The 25,004-nt window shown below is 38.8% G+C and overlaps 2 protein-coding genes across 3 annotated transcripts; both read right to left on the bottom strand.

The window, feature by feature from the left end:
• Positions 1–248: 248 nt before the first annotated feature.
• On the bottom strand, positions 249–5,837 carry LOC111341113 (uncharacterized). Its single transcript, XM_088750840.1, has 7 exons — positions 4,636–5,837; positions 3,781–3,891; positions 3,505–3,615; positions 2,958–3,071; positions 2,207–2,317; positions 1,142–1,252; positions 249–1,007 (listed from the first exon to the last, which is right to left on the bottom strand). The coding sequence occupies exons 1-7, from the start codon at positions 5,498–5,500 to the stop codon at positions 898–900; spliced, it is 1,533 nt and encodes a 510-aa protein (XP_088606966.1). The 5' UTR covers positions 5,501–5,837; the 3' UTR covers positions 249–897.
• Positions 5,838–6,577: 740 nt separating this feature from the next.
• On the bottom strand, positions 6,578–18,472 carry LOC111341123 (geranylgeranyl pyrophosphate synthase). Of its 2 annotated transcripts, XM_088750854.1 has the most exons (13): positions 18,313–18,463; positions 17,530–17,654; positions 16,984–17,052; positions 14,964–15,049; positions 14,490–14,536; positions 14,259–14,375; positions 13,477–13,578; positions 12,400–12,460; positions 11,961–12,039; positions 8,769–8,871; positions 7,963–8,027; positions 7,799–7,848; positions 6,578–6,712 (listed from the first exon to the last, which is right to left on the bottom strand). In XM_088750854.1, the coding sequence occupies exons 1-13, from the start codon at positions 18,383–18,385 to the stop codon at positions 6,631–6,633; spliced, it is 1,059 nt and encodes a 352-aa protein (XP_088606980.1). In that variant the 5' UTR covers positions 18,386–18,463; the 3' UTR covers positions 6,578–6,630. The 2 variants fall into 2 exon arrangements, with proteins under 2 accessions (XP_088606980.1, XP_022803813.2); XM_022948078.2 differs by lacking the exon at positions 17,530–17,654 and having other exon boundaries at positions 18,313–18,472.
• Between the last annotated feature and the right edge of the window lie 6,532 nt (positions 18,473–25,004).

The following is a 25,004-nucleotide window of genomic DNA, read 5'->3' as shown; positions in this document are numbered from 1 at the left end:
TGCCTTCGCACTGACATAGTGATTGAAGTAGGCATTTTGTGGCCATGGCATGCAAAAAGTTACCAATTTTTATCTTAGTAATTTTTTGTATCCCCCTCAAAATATGGAGAGATCTCTAGAAACCCTCCTTCACCTTTCTTCCCCTCCCTCCCTACCTCTCCCGATGTTCCAGAAAGCTACATAAAACCCCGTCTGAAGAGGGTTGAAGGAAATTGGAGAAAGAAAGACAAAAAACCAGCTAACGAACATGTGGTTCCATTTGACTTTAATCTCTAATTATCTAACTAATGGTCTTTTACATTAGCCATTGACTTTTTTTCTAGGAAGATATTTATCATGACACTACCTACATGTTTCTTGTTAAACAGCCTTTAAAATTGTGCTCTCGTAGATCAGAAGAAAGGAAAAAAAACAAATCAAAACAAACAAAAAACACAGGAACTGATTAATCGATATCAGAGAGCTTGTCTCTATGAATGGAGAACTATTTACAATGCGTTTTGACTTCGAATATCACATAACAGTGGACATATTCGATATCAAAGATACGCTCCTATTGATTCCTACCTACCATAGTCATTTATTGAACGAGTTGCCTGACTGGCCACTCTTCAAGAAATATCTCATCCACGTAGGAGATTTTTTAGTCTAATTTATCTGTGTCACCATGACACCTGTACTGACTAGCTTTGGTGAATGCAAATCGATGAGTCAAACGACTCTGAGTCAAGCAAAATAACTGTCGAGAGATGCCCGCAGTTTGTTTCTCAATAAGTAATTTCCTCTTAAACAGTTTGTATTGCAATGATGATAAAATGGTTTGTAAAAAACGGCAATTCAAGAAGAGCTTCCCGCTGATCTACCAACTTTGCATAAGTGATGTAGCAATAAATTTTTTCAGCATTTTTTGCAACTCTTAGCACAGTTTTCGTTCATAAAATCTGGATTCTTCATGCATTCTCCGGTTTTGGCCCATTCTGCACAATGCTTGTTTTTATCCTTACAACCTGCAGGGAAAAGTCGAATTTACATCTGAAAATCAAGAACCGAAATCAAGAAGAGATTCTGAAGAGTCTTCTCCTTATTCTTAAAAGTACATTTTTATCACTGATGCACAAACAACGAAAAAAAAATTGCTTACAGTTTGAGCAGCTTTTCCAACAATTTTCTTCCATAAATTTCCTATTTTTCTTGCACTCTCCATCTTTAGCCCAGAGTGGGCAATTGGTCGGATGTTTGTCGATACAAGGAGCTGTAAGGGAACAAGGTTAACACTTCACCAATAAATAACTAAGACAACAATGATGATGATGAGAAATGTCTTTATAATGGAAAGAAATGAAAAAAATAACGTAACGCTGCAGAACGCGCGTTTTTCCACCCGCGTGATGATTTGAGACGAGTCAGAAAGAGGTTTACTGGAGGTCTGGCTCTAACATCAGTGATAGATCCTGAAGACCGATCGCGGGCTTGAGTTACTTAAGGCTTCGACTTTTCCCGCGGGCGAAGAAACGCTCGCGCCGAAACGCTGTCAATGAGGGCACATTGGAGGCCTAAAAAGAAATTGTGAAGTAACCCCATCATTCCAATTACTGTGCTCCCAAGTTGGTTTCCCTAAGGCTTCCGCTAAGCTCTGAGACCAATGTACCAAACTATTCTAACTGCTCACGATGGTTTTTAAACGTAAGTTCATTGAAATGCATTAAGACAATCATCATAATAATTGAAGTGTCATTAGCAATAAAAGGAATAGTAATAATAACTTGGATGATAATAAGAATGAAGAAACATCAATATTGTGAGAAATATTAGTATTAACAAGCTGTGTTGGTGTTGGTCGGTCGAAACACCAAAAGAAACTTATATTGAGATCCTTCAGAAGTCACTCTGCGACCAATTAATAACTAATTAATAATGGTAACAAAAGGTATGAAGGCGCGAAAACTAAGCTCAGAAAAAACAAAAGCCAAGAACAAAGACAATTTCATCAACACTCATAACGGTTTCCGCCTAATTTCAAACTTAGCTTTCACTTTGGTTTTGTTCCATCAATGGATGTGTCTCTTAAGAGTAAGTCACCGCACGGGAGGAGATTGAATTCTGAGCTTACTTTTGAGAAAGGAGCCTAAATGTCACGCGCATCGCTACTATGCTACTACACTACTACAATAATGGTTAACATCGAAACCTATAAAATGGTACTCACCACAAAATGAACAGCTCTTCCAGCAGTTTGCTAACATAAAAGAAGCAGTCTTAGTGCATTGCCCATCTGCAGCCCAGTCCACACATCCATCTCTCTTGTTCTCGCATTTCACTGAGTTTGGAAAACAATATTAAATAAAAGGTGAAGAAAGGTAGGAAAACTACTCGAGCAGTGAGTACCTGTAAGAAATAACCCACTACAGGGTTATCGCCTAGCTCCTTGTCAGGTTCTCTAACATTTCCTGATACTTTCCCGACATACATTTACAGTCAGGAGTGGAGTAAGGGGGTTGTGAGAGTGTCTTGATCAAGGGCCCAACACAGGGATTTCTAAGGCTTTGAACCCGAAACATTTGATCTGGAGTTCAGCAAAATAACGCTTTTCTCCTGCATCTCCCTCTTCCATCTTAGTAACCTCCGGCAATTTGCATGTTCCCTGAAAGTTTTCTGATCCTAATTTATCTTTCACGATGACAAAGGGCACTGTTAGTTCTCTGGAATACAGCATAATAACAGCCAAGGCCTTAAACCAAGCATTATGATTTGTAATACAGCGCGTCAACTACCCAGGTACTGTGATCTACTCTGTTACGAAATAGCATTTCAAGGAACTTAGTGTATTAAACAACATTTTTCCGGGGCGTCTGTTTTGCTGATCAGTCAAAGAGACGGGCGATCAGTCGCTTTCAATTACCTATTCAAGTATTTTGATTATGGTAGACATTCCCTCAATCAATCCAGTTTCCTCTTACCACAATTTGAGCAGCTTCTCCAGCACATCGTCTCCATAAAGTTTCTGTTTGAAGAGCATTTGCCATCTTTAGCCCATGTGATGCATTTGTGGGGATATTTGTTCACGCAAGGAGCTTTTGAATAAGATGAGGTTAATGTTAGCTAAACAGCATTTGAACTGCTAAAACGCAGAAAAAATCACGATAGCCTTAACAGTTATTTTTTTTCATCAGAAGACTCCCAAACTCACTTCTCATTTGAAAATGCAGCATGCCGGTACAGATAAGTTTCAAAACAAACTGTTCTTTTTTATACAAAGAGAGATCTTATGACACCTGGGGCCCATGCAAGTCCGCTATAGAAGATGGCGACTTCATCTGGCTGAATTTTTCCAACCTTGGATTATCAAACTTTAGCGATATAATTTATTGTGTTTTTTGACAATACTAGCGTTTCTCCTTTTATTAATGGGAGTCTAAAAGAAACATCCAGCAAGGGCGGGAACCGGAACAAAAACAGTGTTCTTTTCTCAGTTAACAAGAAGTCTTTATCTTAATTTTTACGTACCGCATTTCGAGCAACTTCGCCAGCATTTCTGCTCCATGTATGGCCTGTTCTTTCTGCACTCTCCATGTTTTGCCCAATCAACGCACTGCGGTTGGTTGTTTTCGCACTTTGCTGCATGACAAAGACAAAAAAAACGATGTCAGTGCGATGAAAAGGAAAATACATATTTAGCCGAGAAAATAAAATGATAGAAAAGAATACATAAGATTGCAGAATTTTTCTCCGTAAACTAATTCCCATAATAAAGATCTCTCTCAGTATTGGTTATTTCCTTACCACAATTGGTGCAGCTGCGTCGACAGTTTACCATCATAAACGGAGAGTTCTTGGTGCATTCTCCTTTAGCAGCCCAATCCTGACAGCTATCGAAGTTATTGACACATGGGCCTGTGATAAAAGAAAACTTTTCATTTTAGTTTTTACTGGTTGGGGTTTTCAAGATTACTCAAATGTAATCCGTGGCTGTGTTTCGTTTCTTACTTTGGCCTCTCTCGTACCTTTTGGCTTCTGCATGTGTTATGACTATAATTGTCTTTATATTTTTGACGCATACAGGTGTATTATCGTAGTTTGGTTGGCTATATAACGTTGAAAGCTCTTAAGCTTTGTGGTGTAGCCATCATCTCACTCAGAATAATATTGGAGTCTGTTATTAAATAAATAATAAATACGGAAATTGAAGCTCCCCCTTAGGGGCTTTTCAGCCACAATGTGGACTAAGTGCTAAAAAAAATCCCCACTGGCAGGAGGCAGACAAGTGGGCCATTTACAGAGCGCAACCGAGAACAAATCCAGTGAGTGGCAGGGTGGAGGACTTGAACCCGGGAAACCGGAGTACAAGTCCAGCACCCCCACCACTCGGCCACGCCGCCTACTGATAAAGATTATTCCCTGCGCTTTTACCTAAAATAAGCAGTCTCCTTGAAAATTTCAAACCGTAGGGTCACACTTTTAAGCAGATTATTCTCTAACATCTACCTTCAAACTGAATTATATTTTCTCCTCAATTCGAATAGAGGAAACCGCTTTTCTTGACTTGGCTTAAATGAAATAACAAACTCCAATTGGGCGCTGTTTCACAACCATTAAATAAGGCGGGATAAAATAAGATCATTTGATAATTTCACGCACTTTGTTGAGCAGTGGAGGACGTCTGGGGAGCTCCTTGTCCGGCAACCGAGGTAGCACCTCCTGCAGTTCCTGCTGCCCCGGTTACTCCAGCTGTACCGGTTGCTGCGGCCAATCCGGCTAATAAAGCGGGAAAGATCTCGGGATAAGGTTTACTCGCTGTAGTTTGACCAGCCCCTGGCAATAGTGGGAGGTGTGGAGTTAAAATAATTTCACCATTTGGAGTTAAAACGACCCCAGGAGCGATGGTGATGTTATTTCCGCCAGGTTTCACAAGTGTACCGCCGGCACAAGCCCCTAAAGTTTCATTACACGAGGCGTTGCCCGTAGGTTTCACGGCCGGGGTCGAAGAGGATGGGCTCGGAGAGCTTGCAACGGTGGGTGCCGCAGTTGTAGTGGCCTCACTTCCGACCGTGGGCGAGGTTGAAACTCCGGATGTGGAACTTGAACTTGGCGTAGTTGCAACAGTAGGGAGAGTGCTAGTGCTGGGGGCTGCAGTTGTTTTGGAAACATTCACGGGATTCGTTACAGGATTTACGGTAGAAGAAGCATTTCGTTTTGGTACACTATTCAAATCTATGATGGTAGTTTTTGCCTTGTCCACCTTAGCTAAGAGGTTTTTAAGCACATCGGTGAAAGTGCTGTCTCTCTTAGAAAATGTTTCTTCCTTGACATAATTTTTGGTTTGATGAAATTGACTTCTTTTCTTCTCGAAATTCGAGTCTGGCCCTAGGTTGGTCAAATTTTTCTTTGAATCTGTTTTATCGCTAGAACAATGACCGTAGACACTGCAGTTGTTGGGTTTGTTTCCCGCCACCAGAAGAAATGATGTCACAAAAACAAAAACTTTCGCAAAACATCCACTCATCTCACAAGGCGCTGTCCTTTTTCTCACCTGTGATTGGAACCTCGACAATGACTGATCTTTTTCGTTCGACAGTATCGACCTTTGAGATTATAAAGGTTACTGAACACAGCCCTCGACTTACAATATTACTAATTCATGCACTATGTAAAGTTTTACCAATAAACCTCCACAGCCAATTAGATCCGCTGTTTGACGAAATTGTTTGAAGAAATTGCTGGAAGAAAGTGAATTATAGTTTAAGTGTTCTCTGTTCACATTGGCGTGGAATCCCTCATCGATAAGAATCCCAAAAGTGAACCACCAAGGACGAATATTTCACCTTGAATTTGGTGACACAGGTCGTTCTTTGTCAAAACTGTGCGATATCTTGGCATGTGAAAGAGGCCACCCGCATCTAAGGTTTCCCGGAAGTCATTGTTTAATTTGACACATCGTTTGTTACATGCGTCTTACAGATCGGAGTCTCTATTGCCTTTTGTGGAATAAGAATAGCATATTTCACGATGGAAAAAAAAAAGTGAACGAATAATTCAAATTGAACTGACAATCTTCGAGTACGAAATCAAAACCGAGACCTCTGACGAGGCGTATGTATAAAGAGGGTATATGATAGATAGATAAAGTGTCCACCAACGGAAGTTATTGTTCGACAACTAAACCCTAATAAAAGTATAGGATGAATCTCTTGACAGCGAAGACGATACTTGCGACCGTCGGCAGGCTCCTGATATACGTGAAAAAGCTCTAATGCGCTTTACAACAATTTGCCAGAGACATTGGCCTGATTGCATTGAGTAGTTTACAGATTTTTGAAAGGGAATTTTGTAGGTGCCTTCAATTAAGAATGTTTTGAAAACAAGGTCAGACCATTACACCACTAAGTTCCCTAATCTTTACGCGAAGTGCGTGGATTCTTTCACGTGTACAGAGAAGATGCAAAAGACGTGGTCTACGGTTCATCGTTCTTAACCGTGAAGAGTAGAGTGTCTAACCATTTGCAGATACCATACCAGCCAAAGGCAGCACATTCTCCTCAGTTAATTTATGGTACAATTAACTCACGATTTTACGGCGTCCTTCAGTGATTATTCGATTTTTATTTTTCTTATTTAAATTACATTAAAAATTAACTAGGAATAGAGTTTTGCTAGTTGTTGAACTATAGCTGAAAGTTGAGGATTTCCACCCAAATCTGCGATCAGTGCTTGAGATCTGAAATGTCAAAAGAATTCAAACAATTTATATGCGTCACTTTAAATTGCTGAGATATATCTACAAAAAGAGACAATCTACCATCATGTCATCCCATTTAATACTTAAATTCTTAATACCAAAATTCGTGACTCAAAAGAAGCTCCAGTTTTCACTCGCCTTATAAATTTGCCTTTTCCAAGCGTTCAGTTAGTAAAACAGAGCGAAATTAGCGCTAGAGAGAAAACGAGGGAGGCTTAGGTGGAGTAGCGTTCATTACGCCCCCCCAACCCAGACCTCTCTGTTTTTTTTTTCATTCCTTCGCCACTACTGCACCGTTTACTATCACGCTTTGTGTCATAACCCTCAATACGCCATTTTACAGTTGTGTACTTAGTTGCCAAGCCTTTGATTTGGAGTAAGGCTGAAGGTGACCTTGTCGTGATAGAGACTTGTATCTAGTTAGAATGATAACAAAGTGATTTACATTTGAAAGGCTGCAAGGTTTGTATCATAACAAAGTCACTTCTAGCCTCACTCCCGTTGAAAGGCTTGGCAACCAAGCACACAACTGTAAAATGGACTATTCTCCCCTATAGCTGCTACACATTTCCTTGTAAATTGATTACAAGAATTTGGTGTTCAATCAAGGTAACAACCTCAACCTGATAAGTTTGAGTATTCTCATTACCTGTTTGCTTGATAATGTATGAATGTTAAAGGGAGAAGTTACATGTCAATCACTTTTGGGAGTTAAACAGTTAAGTAAACGCCTGGTACAGGCTACTCATTATCGGCATCACCTAGCTGTACCAAATTAACATTCTCGACTTTCCCTGGTACAGGCTACTCATTATCGGCATCACCTAGCTGTGACAAATGAACATTCTCGACTTTCCCTGGTACAGGCAACTCATTATCGGCATCACCTAGCTGTACCAAATGAACATTCTCGACTTTGCCTGGTACAGGCTACTCATTATCGGCATCACCTAGCTGTACCAAATGAACATTCTCGACTTTCCCTGGTACAGGCTACTCATTATTGGCATCACCTAGCTGTAACAAATGAACATTTTCGACGTTTAGCTGGTTTGATCTACTCACTTTTCTTCCATTTGTTTGAGTATCACCTTGGTGTACGCAAATGAGCCAATCTGCCAAAAAGAAGAAAGAAAGAAAGAAGTACTTCATTACATTAATAATACAGTACCTATGCATGCTCAGTGTCAGTATTCATCGTGAGTTTAGTCAAAGCATGTCCAACTCACCTCTTCTAAACAATCTACAAAATACTTCTTAAGATCTACGTCGGTAGTTCTCTGTCTCAAAATATCTATGGAATACTAAGGATTCTATTAACTCCGTAAGCATTATTGAGACATTTTTGTTGAAGTTAAATACTAAACGAATTCAGCTTTAGGAAAGCTCACATCTCATCGTTCTTAATCCCATGGAAAACAACAACACTGTCGCCTGCAGCAACAGTCTGCGGTCAGAGTCAATCTTCAACGTTTTGTAAGCACTCGCGAGGCGAGCAAGGCGAGCGCAAGAAACAAGTCACGTGCGGGGGTATGACTCGTACATTGCACCTGCCTCGCGCAGTTTCTTCCTGTAAAACAATCACAAAATTCAAGAAACGATCAAACAAACTAAACAAAAAAAAAATTACTCCTGTTCTTCAGGCAACTTAGCCGTGACTATGATCCAAAGACAACATAACAATGCCGCTTGCGGCAGAACGTCCACAAACCCCATAACGGCTCGTCATTGTAACAAGTTTCATTTCAAAACTTAATGTTATTTCGCTTTGTTTGTCAATTCCCACCGCGCAGAAAGCCGTAATCGCGAATGTATCATTCATGTGAGCATTTTACGTTGACTTGAGCGCAATGCTCGACCAGATAATGCAAGGCCTTTTGCGCAAGCTCTCTCTCCTTTGCAGGAGGCCTATTCCCCCTTCAGCCTCTCCTCAAATCATACTCACCTTCCTTCCCCCCCCCCCGGCAAGACCCAACCCAGCCAGAACTTAAAAGTCGTTAGGATCTATTGGTGGACAAATTTTCCAAAAGGATACTCAAAATTCTCGTGCTTTCTGAGTCACTGCGAATGGCATGAATGATCGGAAATGAAAACTTTCCTTCCGTTAGGTCTTCACAGAAGCTTTTGTTTTCCTTGTACTGTCGTGGAAAGAACGAAAAGTGAATAAAGGGTGTTATTATTCAACTACACTTAGACGAGTACAAATATCACGCGGTATTTGTACTCGTCTATTGTAGTGTACCGGTTAAACAGGTTTTCTCGCATCGCGCAAGTGAAAAATTGGATTGTAGTTGCGAAAAAAAAAAAAAAAAAAAAACTGGCGGACAATTTGAATCATATTTCCGACGAAGAAGAGTCAGAATGGCTGGCAAATATAGATCCAAGTTTATTAGATGAATCGAACTAAGAAAAACAGCTTGACAAGCAGAAAATTTCTTCATTTAATGAAGAAAATAGAAACAACAACACAACAACGCGCCAATTCTGTTCGGCTTCGCATACTTCTATCACGCACTCCCCGTAAATAAATATCCGTGAAATTCACCCACACTGAAGTAACAGTTTGGCGTGTTGGTTAATAAATAACTTATTAGACGTTTTGTTGTGTAGTATCACTGAGTATTTTTATTCGTTATTTGTATTTTGACTCGCCCTACGGGCTCGTCAAAATACGGCAGAACTCGTAAAAATACTCAGCGATACTACACAACAAAACGTCTTATAAGATATATTTATTATCCAACTACACCTAGGCGAGTGCGAATAACGCCATAGACGAGTACAAATATCACGCGGTATTTGTACTCGTCTATTGTAGTACCGGTTAAACTGTTTTTCTCGCATCGCGCAAGAGAAGTTGGATTGTAGTTACGGAAAAAAAAAAGGTGGCGGACAATTTCAATCATGTTTCCGACGACGAAGAGTCAGAATGGCTGGAAAATATAGATCCAAGTTCATTTGATGAATCGAAGGAAGAAAAACAGCTTGACGACCAGAAAATTTCTTCATTTAATGAAGAAAATAGAAACAGCAACACAACAACGCGCCAATTCCGTTCCGCTTCGCATACTTCTGTCACGCACTCCCGTAAATAAATATCCACGAAATTCGCCCGCAGAAACAACAGTTTGGCGTGTTAGATAATAAATAACTTATTAAACGTTTTGTTGCGCAGTATCGCTGAGTATTTTTACTCGTTATTTGTATTTTGACGAGCCCGTAGGGCTCGTCAAAATACGACACAACTCGTAAAAATAATCAGTGATACTACACAACAAAACGTCTAATAAGATATATTTATTATCCAACTAGACTCCGTAGAGTACAAATAACGCTATAGACAAGTACAAATACCACGCGGTATTTGTGCTCCAGAGAACCGGTTAGACAGGTTTTCTCGCATCGCGCAAGCGAAGAATTGGATTGAAGTTACGAAAAAAAATGGCAGACAATTTATATCGGATTTCTAACGACGAGGAGTCGGAATGGCTGGCAAATATAGATCAAGCTTTTTAAAATGAATCGAACGAAGAAAAACAGCTAGACAACCAGGTAATTGCTTCATTTATTGAAGAAAATAGAAACAGCACCACGACAACGCGCCAATTCCGTTCCGCTTCGCATACTTCTGTCACGCACTCTCCGTAAATAAATATCCGCGAAATTCGCCCGCACTGAAATAACAATATGGCGTGTTAGATAATAAATAACTTATTAAGAGTTTTGTTGTGTAGTATCGCTGAGTAACTTTATTCGTTATTTGTATTTTGACTCGCCTTACGGGCTCGTCAAAATACGGCACAAAATACTCATAAATTTCATGCATTTACATATTTGAAATGCACAAAAAAAGACATAATCGATGTTGATTTACGGTTTTAGATGGCTGTTCCGAAAACGAGGAGTGCAGAGTGCGGAGTGCGGAGTGCGGAGTGCGGAGTGCGGAGTGCGGAGTGCGGAGTGCGGAGTGCGGAGTGCGGAGTGCGGAGTGCGGAGTGCGGAGTGCGGAGTGCGGAGTGCGGAGTGCGGAGGCTAAAAAAAAATTAAAAAACGCAATTAAAAAAAACAATTAAAAGAATAAGTAAATACATTAATAAACTAGAAATAGAAATTTAAGAAATAAATATAATAATTATTAAAAAAATTCACGCCGCCTGAACTGGACTGTTCATATGGTATATTTAACTCGAGATTTTTATAGTTAGCCACTCACTTTTACGGAAAAAAAAAGTAAAGCACAGTCAAGTTTTGACCATGTCTAGAAAATGCGAGAAATTACACCTTCGGTTTTGCTGGAAAGCTGTACTGCCTCGAAACAATCTCAATCTTTGCTTTCCACAAATAAACTGCCCGTGTGAATTAACCCTTGAACCATTCTCACAACTTGTCAACTGCGCGTCCTAAAGTTCTTGCAAAGCTCAATCTAAAACCTTGAAAGATATTCAGCGCTGAAAAATAGTAAGATATAAAATGTAGATTGACAAATAGAGAAACAAGTCAATACGCAAGTAAAGTTGCACTTTGAGAAATCAAATTATAAAAATAAAATGTTTTCCCAAAAAACCCCAAAAAAGCAACCCTTGCTTATCTCGTTAATTCCACGTGCAACTACCGTGACTGCAGCTATGTATTTCTTTCTTTTTTCTTTTTTTTGCCTGCTGGAACCTAATACCTTCTCCGGAAGAAAATTGCCGATTTCAAGCTGGAAATAAAGTTAAGTTGGTACACAGTACTTGAAGGCTTTTAACGCAAAACAGAGTAAAAAAAGCACATTTTCCCGATTTTTTCGCTCACCGTTTTCCGAGCTATGACCCAACTAGCCGAACGCCTGGAAGAGGTTAGGGATAAGTTGTCTCACCTAGCCCAGGCATTCAATCAATTGAGATGGAAAGGCATGTGACGGGGATGAACGTACTTAATATATTCAATTAAAGCTGGTAATAAGTGGTAAGAGTGAATTGCTAACTCAAGGTAAAAGTGAACTGCTAACTATGAAAATCTTGGGTTAAATATACCAAATGAACAGTCCACTTCAGGCGGCATGAATTTTCTAATAATTATTATTTTTATTTCTTAAATTTCTATTCGTAGTATATTTATGTATTTAATTATTCTTTTCCTTGTTTCTTTTTTTTAATTTTTTTTTAATTTTTTTTTTCAGACTCCGCACTCCGCGTTTTCGGAACAGCCGTTTTAGATGTCAGAAATTAATAAATTCACTTCTCACTTCTTCCGAGAGTAAATTGGCGTAGTCATCTCTGATTTGGAAAAACAAGGCCAGCGTATCCAGCAATGGGACAAAGTTACTGAAAATACAAAATAAAATAAGTGGATAACTGTGATAAAGACGATTGAAGAGAAGAGTAAAATTAGTTGCACAACATCTTGAAAAAAACCATCAAACAAGCAGAAAAAAAAGTAAACAGATTGAAAATAAGATATCTAAAAAAGGGAAAGTGACCGTAAATTTGAAACAGAAGCCATAAACCATCTGAATCTTAAAAAAGCAAGCAACTGCAATCAATCAGTGTCGTGATTTTATATATTATAGCTGACTACACACACTGGTATCTCATCTACTCTGTTCTATACTCCTAATACTGTGACAAGAGAATTCACAGTATTTATTGAAAGATTATGTCTAAAAATTGTAAGAAAAGGATCACCTTGTATTTTCACTGAAAGTTTGCATCAGCCTCACGGCCAACCTGAAAAGGCCACCAGTCTCTAAATCAACAACAAAGCCATTCAACAATAAGTGCAGTACACATTTTCAATTGCTGTCTGATTAGTTTTATAATTGTGATTAAAAAAAAATGACTTAACATTTTGGAATACTAGCAAAGATGCTAGGGATAATTGACTGCTACTAGCAGCTAAAGTATGTCCATGTATGAAGTCACATGCTGGGAGTGAAAAGGTAAATTTGGAGGATCAGTTTGTTATTGGCTGCATAGAAGTTCCACATGCCATACGTGATTTACACGTATAGTTACATGTAACTCCAAGGTACCCAAACTTTTTTATAACCAGGGCTTGACACTAACTTTTCAACTTACTAGCCAAGTGGCTAGTGACAACTTAGATGTTACAACAATTTAAGTACTGAGATACAATGAATATATGAAGTTCATATATTTTGAACTGCGGTATTAGATACGTATGATGCACGATCCTCGTAGTAGATAGCGCTATTTATGCAATAGCGAAAATCAGACCTGAATAAATAGCGCTATCTACTGCGAGGATCGTGCATCATACGTATCTAATACCGCAGTTCAAAATATATGAACTTCATATATTCATGGTATCTTATTTATCACTTTCACGGGTTTATTACGAATCAACTTAACGGCCTGCTCCCTGTTGGCTTGTTAGCTCAATTGGTAGAGCGCTGCACTAGCATCGCAGAGGTCAGTGGTTCGAATCCCGTACAGGCCTGATTTTTTTCAGGTCTGATTTTCGCTATTGGCCTAGAGGTTGGCGATTGGCGCTATAAATAGCGCTATCTACTGGGAGGATCGTGCATCATACGAATTTAAGTACTGTTTGTTCATTACCCAAACTGGCTAGTGGACATCGAAAACCACTAGCCAAAACTGAATTTCTACTAGTCTGTGGCTAGTTGGCTTCCGTTAGTGTTGAGCCCTGATAGCACGAGCTGATATAAAGAGAAAAGGTATTATAATAGTAGGGCTATGAGTAGGAGACAAGTTCAAGTTTGAATTGAACCTAAGGCTTACTTTTCTTGACCATTTCATGATATTCATCCTCAGATGGGCAGGTGTAGCTGTCTCTCCAATAAATATCCATTCCCTGGCCTCTGTGAAGCTCCAACAGTTCCTCTGAATCAAGAAATAGCAAGTTGTAAAAGACATCAAAAACACACTTTGAAAAAAAAAAAAAAATTACCAGGTGTACAAATTTGCTGTTATTCTGTTTTTATACATGTAAATAATAAATAAAATTAATGACTTAAACTTGAATGAATCAGAATTCCATGAAATGTGTTGATTCCACTTTTAAAATGAAACACTTCTACATATGTATATAAATAAAAATTGAAACTGATATTCATTTGAAGGATGTTAAAAGTGTGACACAAAGAAAAAATTAATATTTATCATGACTTGTTATTCACTCTTTGTAAACCAAATCTTTAACTCAAATTCTAGCAAATAGCACTTCCTAGCTGATGTGTTTCTTTACTCTTGAGCATTTAACCTGTTTGCCTGATGATGTATTCCATCAGTGGATAGAACTCACATCACTTTTAAGAGTTAGTGGGCTGAGTACTGAAGCTGAGTACTGGAGCTGAGTACTGGAGCTGAGTACTGGAGCTGAGTACTGGGGCTGAGTACTGGAGCTGAGTACTGGGGCTGAGTACTGGAGCTGAGTACTGGAGCTGAGTACTCAATCCACATGACTAGCAGTAGAGTACTGAATCTAATAAGCGTATCTATTCTACAAGTTAGAAATATTCACCTGTTTGGCAATATAAGAATTATATCTATTTTGTTAGTACCTGTAAATATGTTTATGCAATCTGGATGATTCAAGGAGAGCACCTTGTCCAAAGCTTTAAAATACATGTAGTTAGCACTGTTGATCGTATTAGCCACTCCATAAATCTGGTGAGCAACTAAGACATCATTGAAAAAAAAATAAGGTTAAGATGTTGCATGTGTGCAGTTGACAAACTTTGGATCAACAGCCAGTTACATTTCTGTGTATATTTTATGTAATCAGATATTACCTGGAATTCCTCTTCGTAATTTTGAGTTATCTTCTATATCATCAATTCTGTGAAAAAGAAAAAAAACCAAAACATTACTATCATGCTTGGACAACAATGGCACTTTGGTCCTGAGAATTACGCCAAGGCATGGCATTATTTGGCAAATTATCTGTAGTTATCAAAAAATTCAACATAGGATAACGATTGGAAAATAATGATATTCAAAATAATAAGCAAACTTGAAGTGACTTCAGAATAACGTTAAAATGAACGTGCCATGTGACAATAAGTACAATAGATCATGAGATGGGAAGCATACAATAGACAGGCATTACATGTATATCCACAAATCGGTGATTAAAATTCTAAAAGTGGCCTATTTTCTTCAGCCTATTAATGGTGACTTTTGCTAAATGGCTAAATTAGCTTTAAGCAGACATGCTTGACCTAATTAAGTAAAAGCGGCATATTCTTCTAACTCTTAACACTTACAATAAACTAGAATTATGTAACATCTTAACCACTTCTGCAATCACACTTAGTTTATCCTCTGGTATGCTTAGCCAAAAATTGAATGCCTGTCAAAAAAGAAAAAAAAACAGTATCTTTGAGACTCTATTTTGAGAAAATTTCATGATTGTGGTTTTTTAATAACATGAATTCCAGGGTTTCTGATTCCAATTTCCATGGAGTGATTTTGCATGTCCCATTCGAAAAATCTCTTGGCCTTGGAAACACCATTCTAAATGACAAAATATCCCACGCACGTTAACTTAACCCATTAATAGCCACAGCTTTTGTGAAAAACTGTGTTTTGAAGCTAGTCGAGCAGATTTTGGGTCACTGTTGTGGTTTTAAAAGCTCAAACTTACCACAAACCCATTCACGGCTTGTACACTCGACGGCCTTTCTATCCAAATGCAAAATGGCAGCCTGAAAATCTCGGGCAGGTGCAGAAAGCAAAATTTCGAGATTTTTGGGTTGAAAAGTAATGCCCCACTTACGACTTTTACTTTTCTCTCTTTCTCCTTCCCTTTTTTTCACCTTTCCTTGCCTGAAGTTTCTCCTCACTTGCTGGAAATTTAGTAGGCTTCATTTTGGTGTAGAGGTTTTTTAGGAAACTACTCATTATTTTCAAACCACATGCTCAGAAAGGTAGGTGGGTAATGGAACAAGATTTTCGTGCAGATTTTGAGGTCAAAGTTACATGGTTTTTTGGCTATTTCTCCAATCTCCTTCACTCAATTGCACTCTTTCTGGTATTGTTTGTAAGGTATTTTCAACCTGTTTAAGTACGTGCTCAAAGTCGTGCTCTAGGGTTAAAAGTGATGACGTCACAAGGCGCAGAAAGAGTGTGGTTCCACATGGGCGCTTATGGGCGCACTGGACGTCAATAGGTTAATACCAACAACACAGGAGGTTAATTTTCAAAAACAAATTTAGCAGCAGGATAGAGTGCAAAAGAGTGAGAATAGTCCACAAAGAAGCAGAAGACTGAGTATTTCCCATGTTGGAAAACAAAATGATGCAGGCCGCACTGAAAGCACCTTTAACTTTTTTGCTGCTAAGAGCGACGCCATCATCTATATTCTCGTTACAGTGTCAACCCTGAATCACAGTAATAAAGAAAATGATCACCAACCAAAGAAGCTCCAATGATTGATAAAGAAATTCTCCAGGTCTGCAACTTAGAAATGTATTATATAGCAGTATGGAGAATTTGTATGCTGATGATGTGGTGTTAAGTGTTACGGTGAGACATGTCAATGAATGGACCACTTTGACAGAATGGAGCCTTCTGCCATTACTAAAGCCACAAAACAGATGAAGAGTTAAAGAAATCTGGAAACAGGTGTAGTTAAAAACACAAACAGATGTCAGTGTAGTGAGTTGGCTGGGTGGAGCTAGGCTGTAGTCAGAGAAGAAGGAAAAAGGCAGGCAGCAGAGGTGTCTCTGAATGGAAGACTTTGACAAGACGAAACCTTATGCCAGATGAAGAACAAGAGATAGCTAGCAATAAAAAGTGAAAAAGAGATGCCCAGTGAAAAAGAGAATGATGCCCATGTGGAGAGTTAGCTGGCAGGAGTAAAACTGTAGTTAAAGATACTGGCAAAAGGCAGGCTGCACAAAGAAACTGAGGTCATGGCAATCTTAATCCAAGGGCCCAAAGAGGATCAAAGAAAAGTCCACATGATTTCCTACAGGCAATTGATTTCACATCACAACACATCAATTAGTAAATTGCAATCCAGTAAAATTTTACAATCAGAAAACAACCTTATATTATACTAGCTCAAAGTTCCACATAAATAAATAATTACTCAATATAGTTGAACCTCCACTGATGGCCACCTCACCACAAAGGCCACTTTTTTTGGCTCTGGAGGGCTGTCCATACATTCATTTAAACCTCTCTACAGTGGCCACCTCAGTTCATCTGTCCTCAAGGTGGCCCCTGTGGAGAGGTTTGGCTGTATTTTAAATTCACCCTTAAAAAGAATAAGATTCTCACCTGAATAAGCTTCTCCCTGACTTGTTTTCCTGGAACTTTTAGAACATAGCTGTAGGGCTCTAAGAGAATCTAAGAACAAAAAAGGCAATATCAGTCTGTAAAGTGGTTCTACTTAATGCACGGAAAGTAGAAATTACCACAAAGTTTCCTTCGAAAGTGTCAGATGTATGCTAGAAGATGTTAATAGAGTATAGTAATTCCAAAAACTCTGTTTGTTTTGTAGTTGATCAAAAACATCATTATGCTTCTAACAATCATAAATTTTGGCTCAGTCTTATTAGTAGAAATATTCACTGAATTTCCCAGCAAATAAAATCTTATTCAAACCTAATGAGTGTCACATTTCTTTATAGTATAAGCCAAGAAATTTCAGAGATTCAGATGGTTGACAGTATCACTATTTCAGTTTAATAGTGGTACATGTATTACGTTGAAAGTGGAACTTACTTTGGAACTGATGACATTGACACTGTGGTTATGATGTTGTGTTACAGCTAATTCTACATACATAACTTAATGCTGTTAATTTTCTTTCAAGGCACATACATCTATCAGTATCCGGTCGTTCCGCCCGAGACCTTTCCGCCTGAACTTCAAAGTCATTTCACTTGCTGTATACATCATCTTATCTAGTTGTGTAGAGTTGTTTTTTAATGGTGTCTTCAATAAAACTAAAAAAAAAAAAGTGGAAAAATTCGTCTCGGCTATGTTCCTTCCACTGTTTGCATGGCCGCCATAAAAAACATAACTTTAACAAATTTGGCATCCCATTCTTAAGCCCGTATTTTAGCAAAAGTTGTGAGCATCTTCAGTGAAATATCGAACAAAACCAGACAATTTATTCAACTGACATCACGATTGATTTTTTGCCTCAAATAGCTGGCCTCGATGCGTCTATAATAGTAATTTACGAAACAAAATGATGTCGCTTTCGATCGCAGAAGTTCCGAGGAAGTTCAATATTCCAGCGATTGACTGAGCTGTTGTTTTGATAGCATGGTCAACAGATATCAACAAACATTACTAAAAGAAATCAAAAGAATAGAATAACAGCTTAATCTTTGTTATTTGATGCAAGTGTTTGTTCAATTCGTCGGGCGGATCGACTTCCATTCTCGGGCGGATCGACTTAAGGCGGACTATCTTTCGGGAAGAACGACCGCAATTCCATCTATCAGGGAGGGATTATGTTCTTGAACAGTGCAAGTAAAAAAAAAATGTATAAAAACATTATGCTAATATTACTTACCGCTTCGCGGCTCATGGTATTTGGGACTAGTTCACAAGTGTCAAGGGATTTTTTAAGTTAGTTTATATTTCATTAGCTACCTTTTCCTGCATGGAAGAAGGGTCTGTTGAAGTTGAAGACATCTTTAGACGCACAGGTTGACTTGTGAAACATAAAAAGGTGAAAATGCTTTACATCCTGGCAATCGCCCCTCTCGTATCCGCCATTTTGTTTCTTGCTAGTTACCAAGCTCAGGCTGTTACCAGCTGATCCGTACTTGATTGACCGGAACCTGGCAACTACTAACAGCAGGTTGTCACGCAAGGCTACGCCAGGAGATGTTTTCTGCTGTAACGCGACTGGAATTATCCTCTTTATCATATTAGGGGCAAAATTACTGAATTATGATTGGTCAAGACAGAGGGCATTTTTTTTAATTTCTGTAATTGCCCCGGGCAAAATTACTTGAAAATGATTGGCTGAAAATCGGCTGTCAAGGTAAAGAAATTTCTGTTTGTGTTGTAACAATGGCGTCCCGTTTTGCTCGAGATCAGTAATAAAACATTTTGCCCCCTATATTATAAACAAGTAATCACATGGTTCCTCGTAAAATTAAGGACTGATATCACTTGTGTTTTCGGAAGTTGCAGAAATTGCCCGAGTCGCTGCGCGACTCGGGCAATTTCAGCAACTTTCGAAAACACAAGTGATATTAATCCTTAATTTTACTCGGCCCCATGCGATTACCCATACTAATTAAATGTGTTCACCATACGCCAGCGATGAAAACTGCCCTAATCATGTATCAAAAAACATGTATCAAATGGCCCATGTACATTATTTATGTTGCTTACTTGACCCGAGAGATAATATCCAAATGAAACAATTATTCAATTTGGTTAACTCTTAACTCTGCTCTATTCAATGTTATAGTTCACCACTAAATTTTCTCCGGTTCTTATTGGTTTAAATCGATCACGTGACGCGATAGTGTTCATCCGTGGAGAGAAACTATCAGTCCATAGTGCCCGCCCGCGGAAAATACCCGGATGGATAGTGCCCGTCCGCGTAAAATACCTGGATTGATAGTACTCATCCGTGAAAAGTTTTGAATAGTTTGACGGCCGCGAAGTTAGGCAGATCGGAAAACAGTGACTTTTCAATTCTGACAGGTATAACGTATTCTTTAGCCAATGTACGGTTGCGAATTATTGACATTTGTGACAAGCTGTAGGCGCGGAAGAAAATTTAGTGGTGAACAATAAAAACAATAGAGTGTTTATGTCTCGGAACTATTGGTCTGATAGTTGCCCCTTGGAAATTTGATGTTCTTAAAACTAGCATATTTGTCCTCGAAGCTTCGCTTCTCGGGCAAATATTTGTTTTAAGAACATCAAATTTCCGCAGGGCAACTATCAGCCGATAGTTCCTCGACAGGAACACTCTATTGTTTAAATAGTAAGCTTAAGTCTTATTCAGATGCTCGGCAAACTAGTTATTATGCAAATGGTTAAGCGAAGGGCTTTCAAGGCAACGCGGAAATTTAAGATAAACCACACAATAAAATCAAGTCATTTTCTTCAATAAGATATGAATAACCTTCATTATGAATGAACTTCCTTGACCTACAATAATCCACATCTAAAAATGCCTCTACATGCAGGATGCTATTATTACCTTTTAAGGAAAAATATGACGAAGAAATTCAAAACCACATGGTAAAGCGTTTATCGAGATAAATATACTGAAAATAGCTTGACCAGGATCAATTTCGTCAATGGGTTTTTGAAATTCGATATCTTATACTGTATGGTATCAAGTGAATGACCTTCAAAATTGACATGTCCTCCTGATCGACACTAACCTGCCAACATACATCTACTTATCTCCTTTTAAAAGAACAGTATGACGGTTGGGCGCGCTTATTGAAACCAATCAATATCATGTATTCTTTCAACAGTCCGCCATCTTTTATCGTTACATATACGGCCACGAACGCATTAAAATTGATTAAAACAGCTCTATTTTATTGATCGATAAAGTTCCCTCTCGTTACATGCATTCAAGAGCCATTTTAAGTCACAGGCGCCGACGTTGACGTTGACTTTGAACAGACCCTTCAACTAGGGCAAGGGTTCACTTAGAGAGCAAATTTTTCTCCCCATGGTTATTTTGGAACGCGTTTGTTGCAAAAATCCCTCTGAAAAAGTTATTGTCATATAATCTAAATGAATAGAGTTTTGATGTTGTAACCGAAAAAGCATGATCCAAGAGCGATGTGGCCCAACAGCTTCATGAGAAATGTTCGCACAGTTAAGTAATCAGTAGTTTGCATGAATTTTTGTTTATGTTAAGTTTTTTTTTTTTAAGAAAATTGTGAATGGCTTTTATCATTTGGCACGTGCAAGCTATCGTGGTTACCATGTACATGTGTTCCGATATAGCCGTTGAGTCTCAATGTCCTTTGCTTACGCTTTTTAACTGTCAACTTTTTTTGCAACGGAGTGTAAATAAGTTTTCAAATTATGCCCTTTCTTTTCAACAGTCGTGAAGCTCCTCTCTTTGCTCTTAACATTTGCGGCTGTTACTGACCTTGAAAACAAAGGTCCACAGCAACCCTTTGCTGGGGACTTTGGCCAAACTGCAGTATTCTGAGGAGATTTTGGCAAGTGCCCTTAAATGCGGAATCAAGGCCAGACCATAACGCTGGGAGCTATGTTCCCTATCAAGAGAGCCAAGGGAGTAGAATCAAATCTGAGCAACTAATTAAATAAATATGAAAGCGATCCTTGCAGTAATGAACACTGCTCGAGCAGTAGTGAAAATAAGGTTGACAATATTTAGGCCTGTATATACGGGATCTCAACCCATGACCTCCACAATAGCAGAGAAAACATCTTGAAGTCTGGTTCTCTGCCACTCTCTTTAAGTGACCACTTGCCTGTGTATACAGCTCGGAGGTCTAGACCTGTTATTTCCAAATCTTCGTCTCATGTCACTATTTCTTATCGCTCTTCAAAAAACCTCAATGTTGATAATCTATGTCTGACTTGGACAGTATTCCATGGAATACATTAGACTTGTTTTCTGATGTTAATGAGGCATTAGAACACTGGTATTGTCTTTTCAATAGTGTTCTTAACACCCATCTGCCAATTAAAACACGCCGTGTTAAAAGGCAGTTTCAGCCTGATTGGTTCTCTAATTCTATTTATGACGCTATTAAACAGCGCAGTTGTCTTCATGCACTAGCTGTCAGACACAATACTGAGATACGCTGGCGTAAATATCGTTCAGCCCGTAATCGCGTTGTACATCTTATTCGGCAATCAAAGCGTGATTTTTTTCAGGAATCTATCAAGTCTAATTTTGATAATCCTAGACATCTATGGAGTATAATTCGTAATATAACTCCAGCTAATTATTCCAAGCTGCCTAATCACCTGACTGTCAATGGCATAACTTACAACAAGAGCATTGATATTGCCAACTTGTTCAATTCTCACTTTGCCAATATTGCCTCAACTGTTCAGTTACACCCTCTCGATTCTCCTCCTGATTGGAATTTTCTCCATGAATTTATCCGGTCTAAATTACCTATTGACAAATCTTTTGTTATTTTACCTGCTACGTCTTCTTTTGTACTTGACAGTCTGTCTCATCTCTCTACTGGAAAGGCTGTTGGTCTTGAAGGTCTTAGTGGCTATTGTTTAAAGATGACGGCTCCATCCATTACTCCTTTTCTCACTGCCATTTTCAGTCTCAGCATTCCGCTGAACATGTTTCCAGATATCTAGAAAATGGCCAAAGTTTCTCCTCTTTTTAAAAACGGTTCACTCTTTGATTGTTCAAACTATCGTCCGATCTCAATTCTTCCCATTCTTTTTAAAATTCTTGCGCCATGTTCACACTTCTCTTTACCAATTTCTCTCTTTGCATGATATGCTCTCTGATTCTCAGTTTGGTTTCAGGAAGTCTCGCTCTTGTGAATTGGCTCTTACCGACTTAATTGATCACATCCTCACTAATATGGACCACCGTCTTTTGAGTGGCCTCTTGTTGACCTAAAAAAGGACTTCGATCTAGTTGATCATTGTGTGCTTCTTTTTAAACTCAACTCCTATGGTTGTTCTCCATCCTCTGTTGAGTGATTCACCTCGTACCTTTCAAATCGCTCACAACGTACAACCTTCAAGGGAGTCCTATCTGAGTCTTGTCCTATGTCTCTTGGTGTCCAGCAAGGTAGCATCTTGGGTCCTTTGTTCTTTTTGCTCTTCATAAATGATCTACCTCTCTATTTGTCTTCGGATGTTGATCTTACCATGTTCGCTGATGATACCTCTGCTCTAGTGAAAGTTCCTTCTTTCCCTTGCTTAAATAACTGTCTTACCTCCGTTACTACTCAAATTTTTGCTTGAGCTGTCTTTGAAAGGATGGCACTTAATTTTATCAAAACTAAGGCTCTTCTCTTGACTACATCTCAGAAATATGCCCATTTATCTGAACCTCTTTTTGATATTGTTGTTAATAGTAACCTTATTGAGCAAGTCCCGCATGCTAAATTGCTTGGCATAGCAATTGATTCCTTTCTTTCCTGGGAAAGCCACATCAGCGATATGTGCTCTCTCATTAGGAGCATATTTTCGCTTCTGAAACGTATCAAACCATTTGTTACTCATTAACTGCTCTTTGAATTACTATAACTCTTGTATCCACTCTTCTTTGTTGTACTGTTCCACTGTTTGGGGTACTTGCCCTAAAACTCTTCTTCTCCGTCTACTTCGTCTTCAAAAGCAATCAGCTCGCCTTATCCTTGACGCTGACTGGCATCAGTCCTCAGTCAGTCTCTTTGCCAAACTCAAATGGCTCCCCATTTTTCTCTTAGTTAACCTTAGAAAGCTTGTCCTCCTCTTTAATATTCTTAAACGGAATCCTGAAGCACCAAGCTGTCTCAAACAATCTTTCCATTACTTGTCTTCTAGACGAATAACTGGTGCTATTACTAGAGCTTGTAACCTTGACCTTCAACTTCCTTATCCCCGCTCAAACTGCGGTAAACGCACTTTCGCTTTCAGTGTAGCCTCGCTCTTCAATTGTTTTGACTCCGACCTTAAAGAACTTCTACGCTTCCCAAACCCCTGTACCTATTTTTCGACTAATCTCTCTGCCTTCAAAGGTAAAGTTCTCTCTCTTTTTCTAACCTTTACCTCTCGTGCTTCTCACCTGGAAACGTTGCCTTGTCCCAATTGTCGCTACAAACTTCGTCGCAGTTGTACATCGTAGTCTTTGGTTTTTAGTTTTTCCAATAGTTAATCTTAATCAACAATGCTCCATGATAATCTGTAAGATAAATTTCTATTTTCACTCATATGTATATACATGTTCATTTATTATTTATACTTTGTCATTATGTATTTTTTATGTCAATGTTTCAGTAGTGTGAGGGTCTCATGTTAGATAACTCCTTGGGTTAATGAGCGTCCCTCTTTACATAAAGTTTATTGATTGATTAATTGATTGATACCGGTGCAGTGCCATATCAACCGAGCTAACAAGCCAACTAGGAGCTGGTTATTATGTTGATTCGTATTAAACTCGTGAAGTGATGAATAAATGATCGCGAATATTTGAAAATCATCTATGTGAACTGCGGTTTAAGAAATGAATATGAAAGCGATCTTCGCATTAACGAGATTCGCAGCAATAAGAGATTCGAGTAAAGATGTGTTTGCACTACGACAAGTTTAATTTAGTCTTCATTGCTTCTTCCTCTCCAGTTTTCTGGTTTAAACGAGGGCCTGTATAAACAACAAGAAGGCCAGGCATAACGGGAGCTACGTTGGTACTCCATTCAAGAATCGCTTGGGTTCTGCTGGGGGGTAAATGGTTCTAACCCAACAGTTGGCTGTGCCAATGAAAATCCGATGAAAAGTAATTACAATATAAGTAAGAAATTTAATCATGAAGGATTCTTTTAAAAACCTGTGTGTTTGGTCCGGTCCGGGACTTAAAAACTATCGACCTCCCGTTCGGCACTCTAACATGGTAAGTAAATCTTTCAAATCGGTGCTGCATTAGTGGGTTGTTGCTCGGTTACCGTGGTGACGTCCTTGCTGCTTAGGAGATTTCTGCACCCTTCCTTCATGATACGGCAACCATTCCATCACTCTCTGGCTTATAACCCACATCTACACGTTTGGCGAAAATTACCTTAATCTAATGACCCACGCTTTACTACAAAATAATTGAAAATACTAACTGCACTTCTCTAAACATTAATTGACCAAGATACCTATTCTATTATGGGGTAAAGTTCTGTGTCTTTTGTTAAAGACGATTGCATACAAAAGTTCAGAGAAAATCAAATAAGTAAACGGATCGATAAATGAAAAAATTGAAAACAAAAGAAAAAATTCATAGAAAGCGAAGACACATTTTTGAGCATACGCCATTTTCTCTTTGTAATTACAAGGATTCCCTGGGAACTATGAACTTTGCTGATGTGACTCATTGTAAGACAAGGGTTCAGGGTGCTTTATTAGGAATATACAAGTCACGAGAACCAACTCATTCGCATTTAGTTTTCTCCCTCACTTTTACTTTCCAATAATTCTGCGTTGAAAATTCTCTAGTAAACTAAAGGAAGAATAATGTGAGAGGAGGAGTGAAAGCTTTTCTCGAATGCAAATAACAAGGTTTTGTAAACAAAGCCGACGAAGCTGCGATCTATGAAGCATGAACAATCCTTCGGATGTTTGATTAGGATGCTATTGCAGCTTAATCGACCACACAA

This window comes from Stylophora pistillata, chromosome 2 (genome assembly GCF_964205215.1).
Source record: "Stylophora pistillata chromosome 2, jaStyPist1.2, whole genome shotgun sequence".
In the NCBI taxonomy this organism is placed as follows: domain Eukaryota; kingdom Metazoa; phylum Cnidaria; class Anthozoa; order Scleractinia; family Pocilloporidae; genus Stylophora; species Stylophora pistillata.
This window is presented reverse-complemented; position numbering and strand designations above follow the sequence as displayed.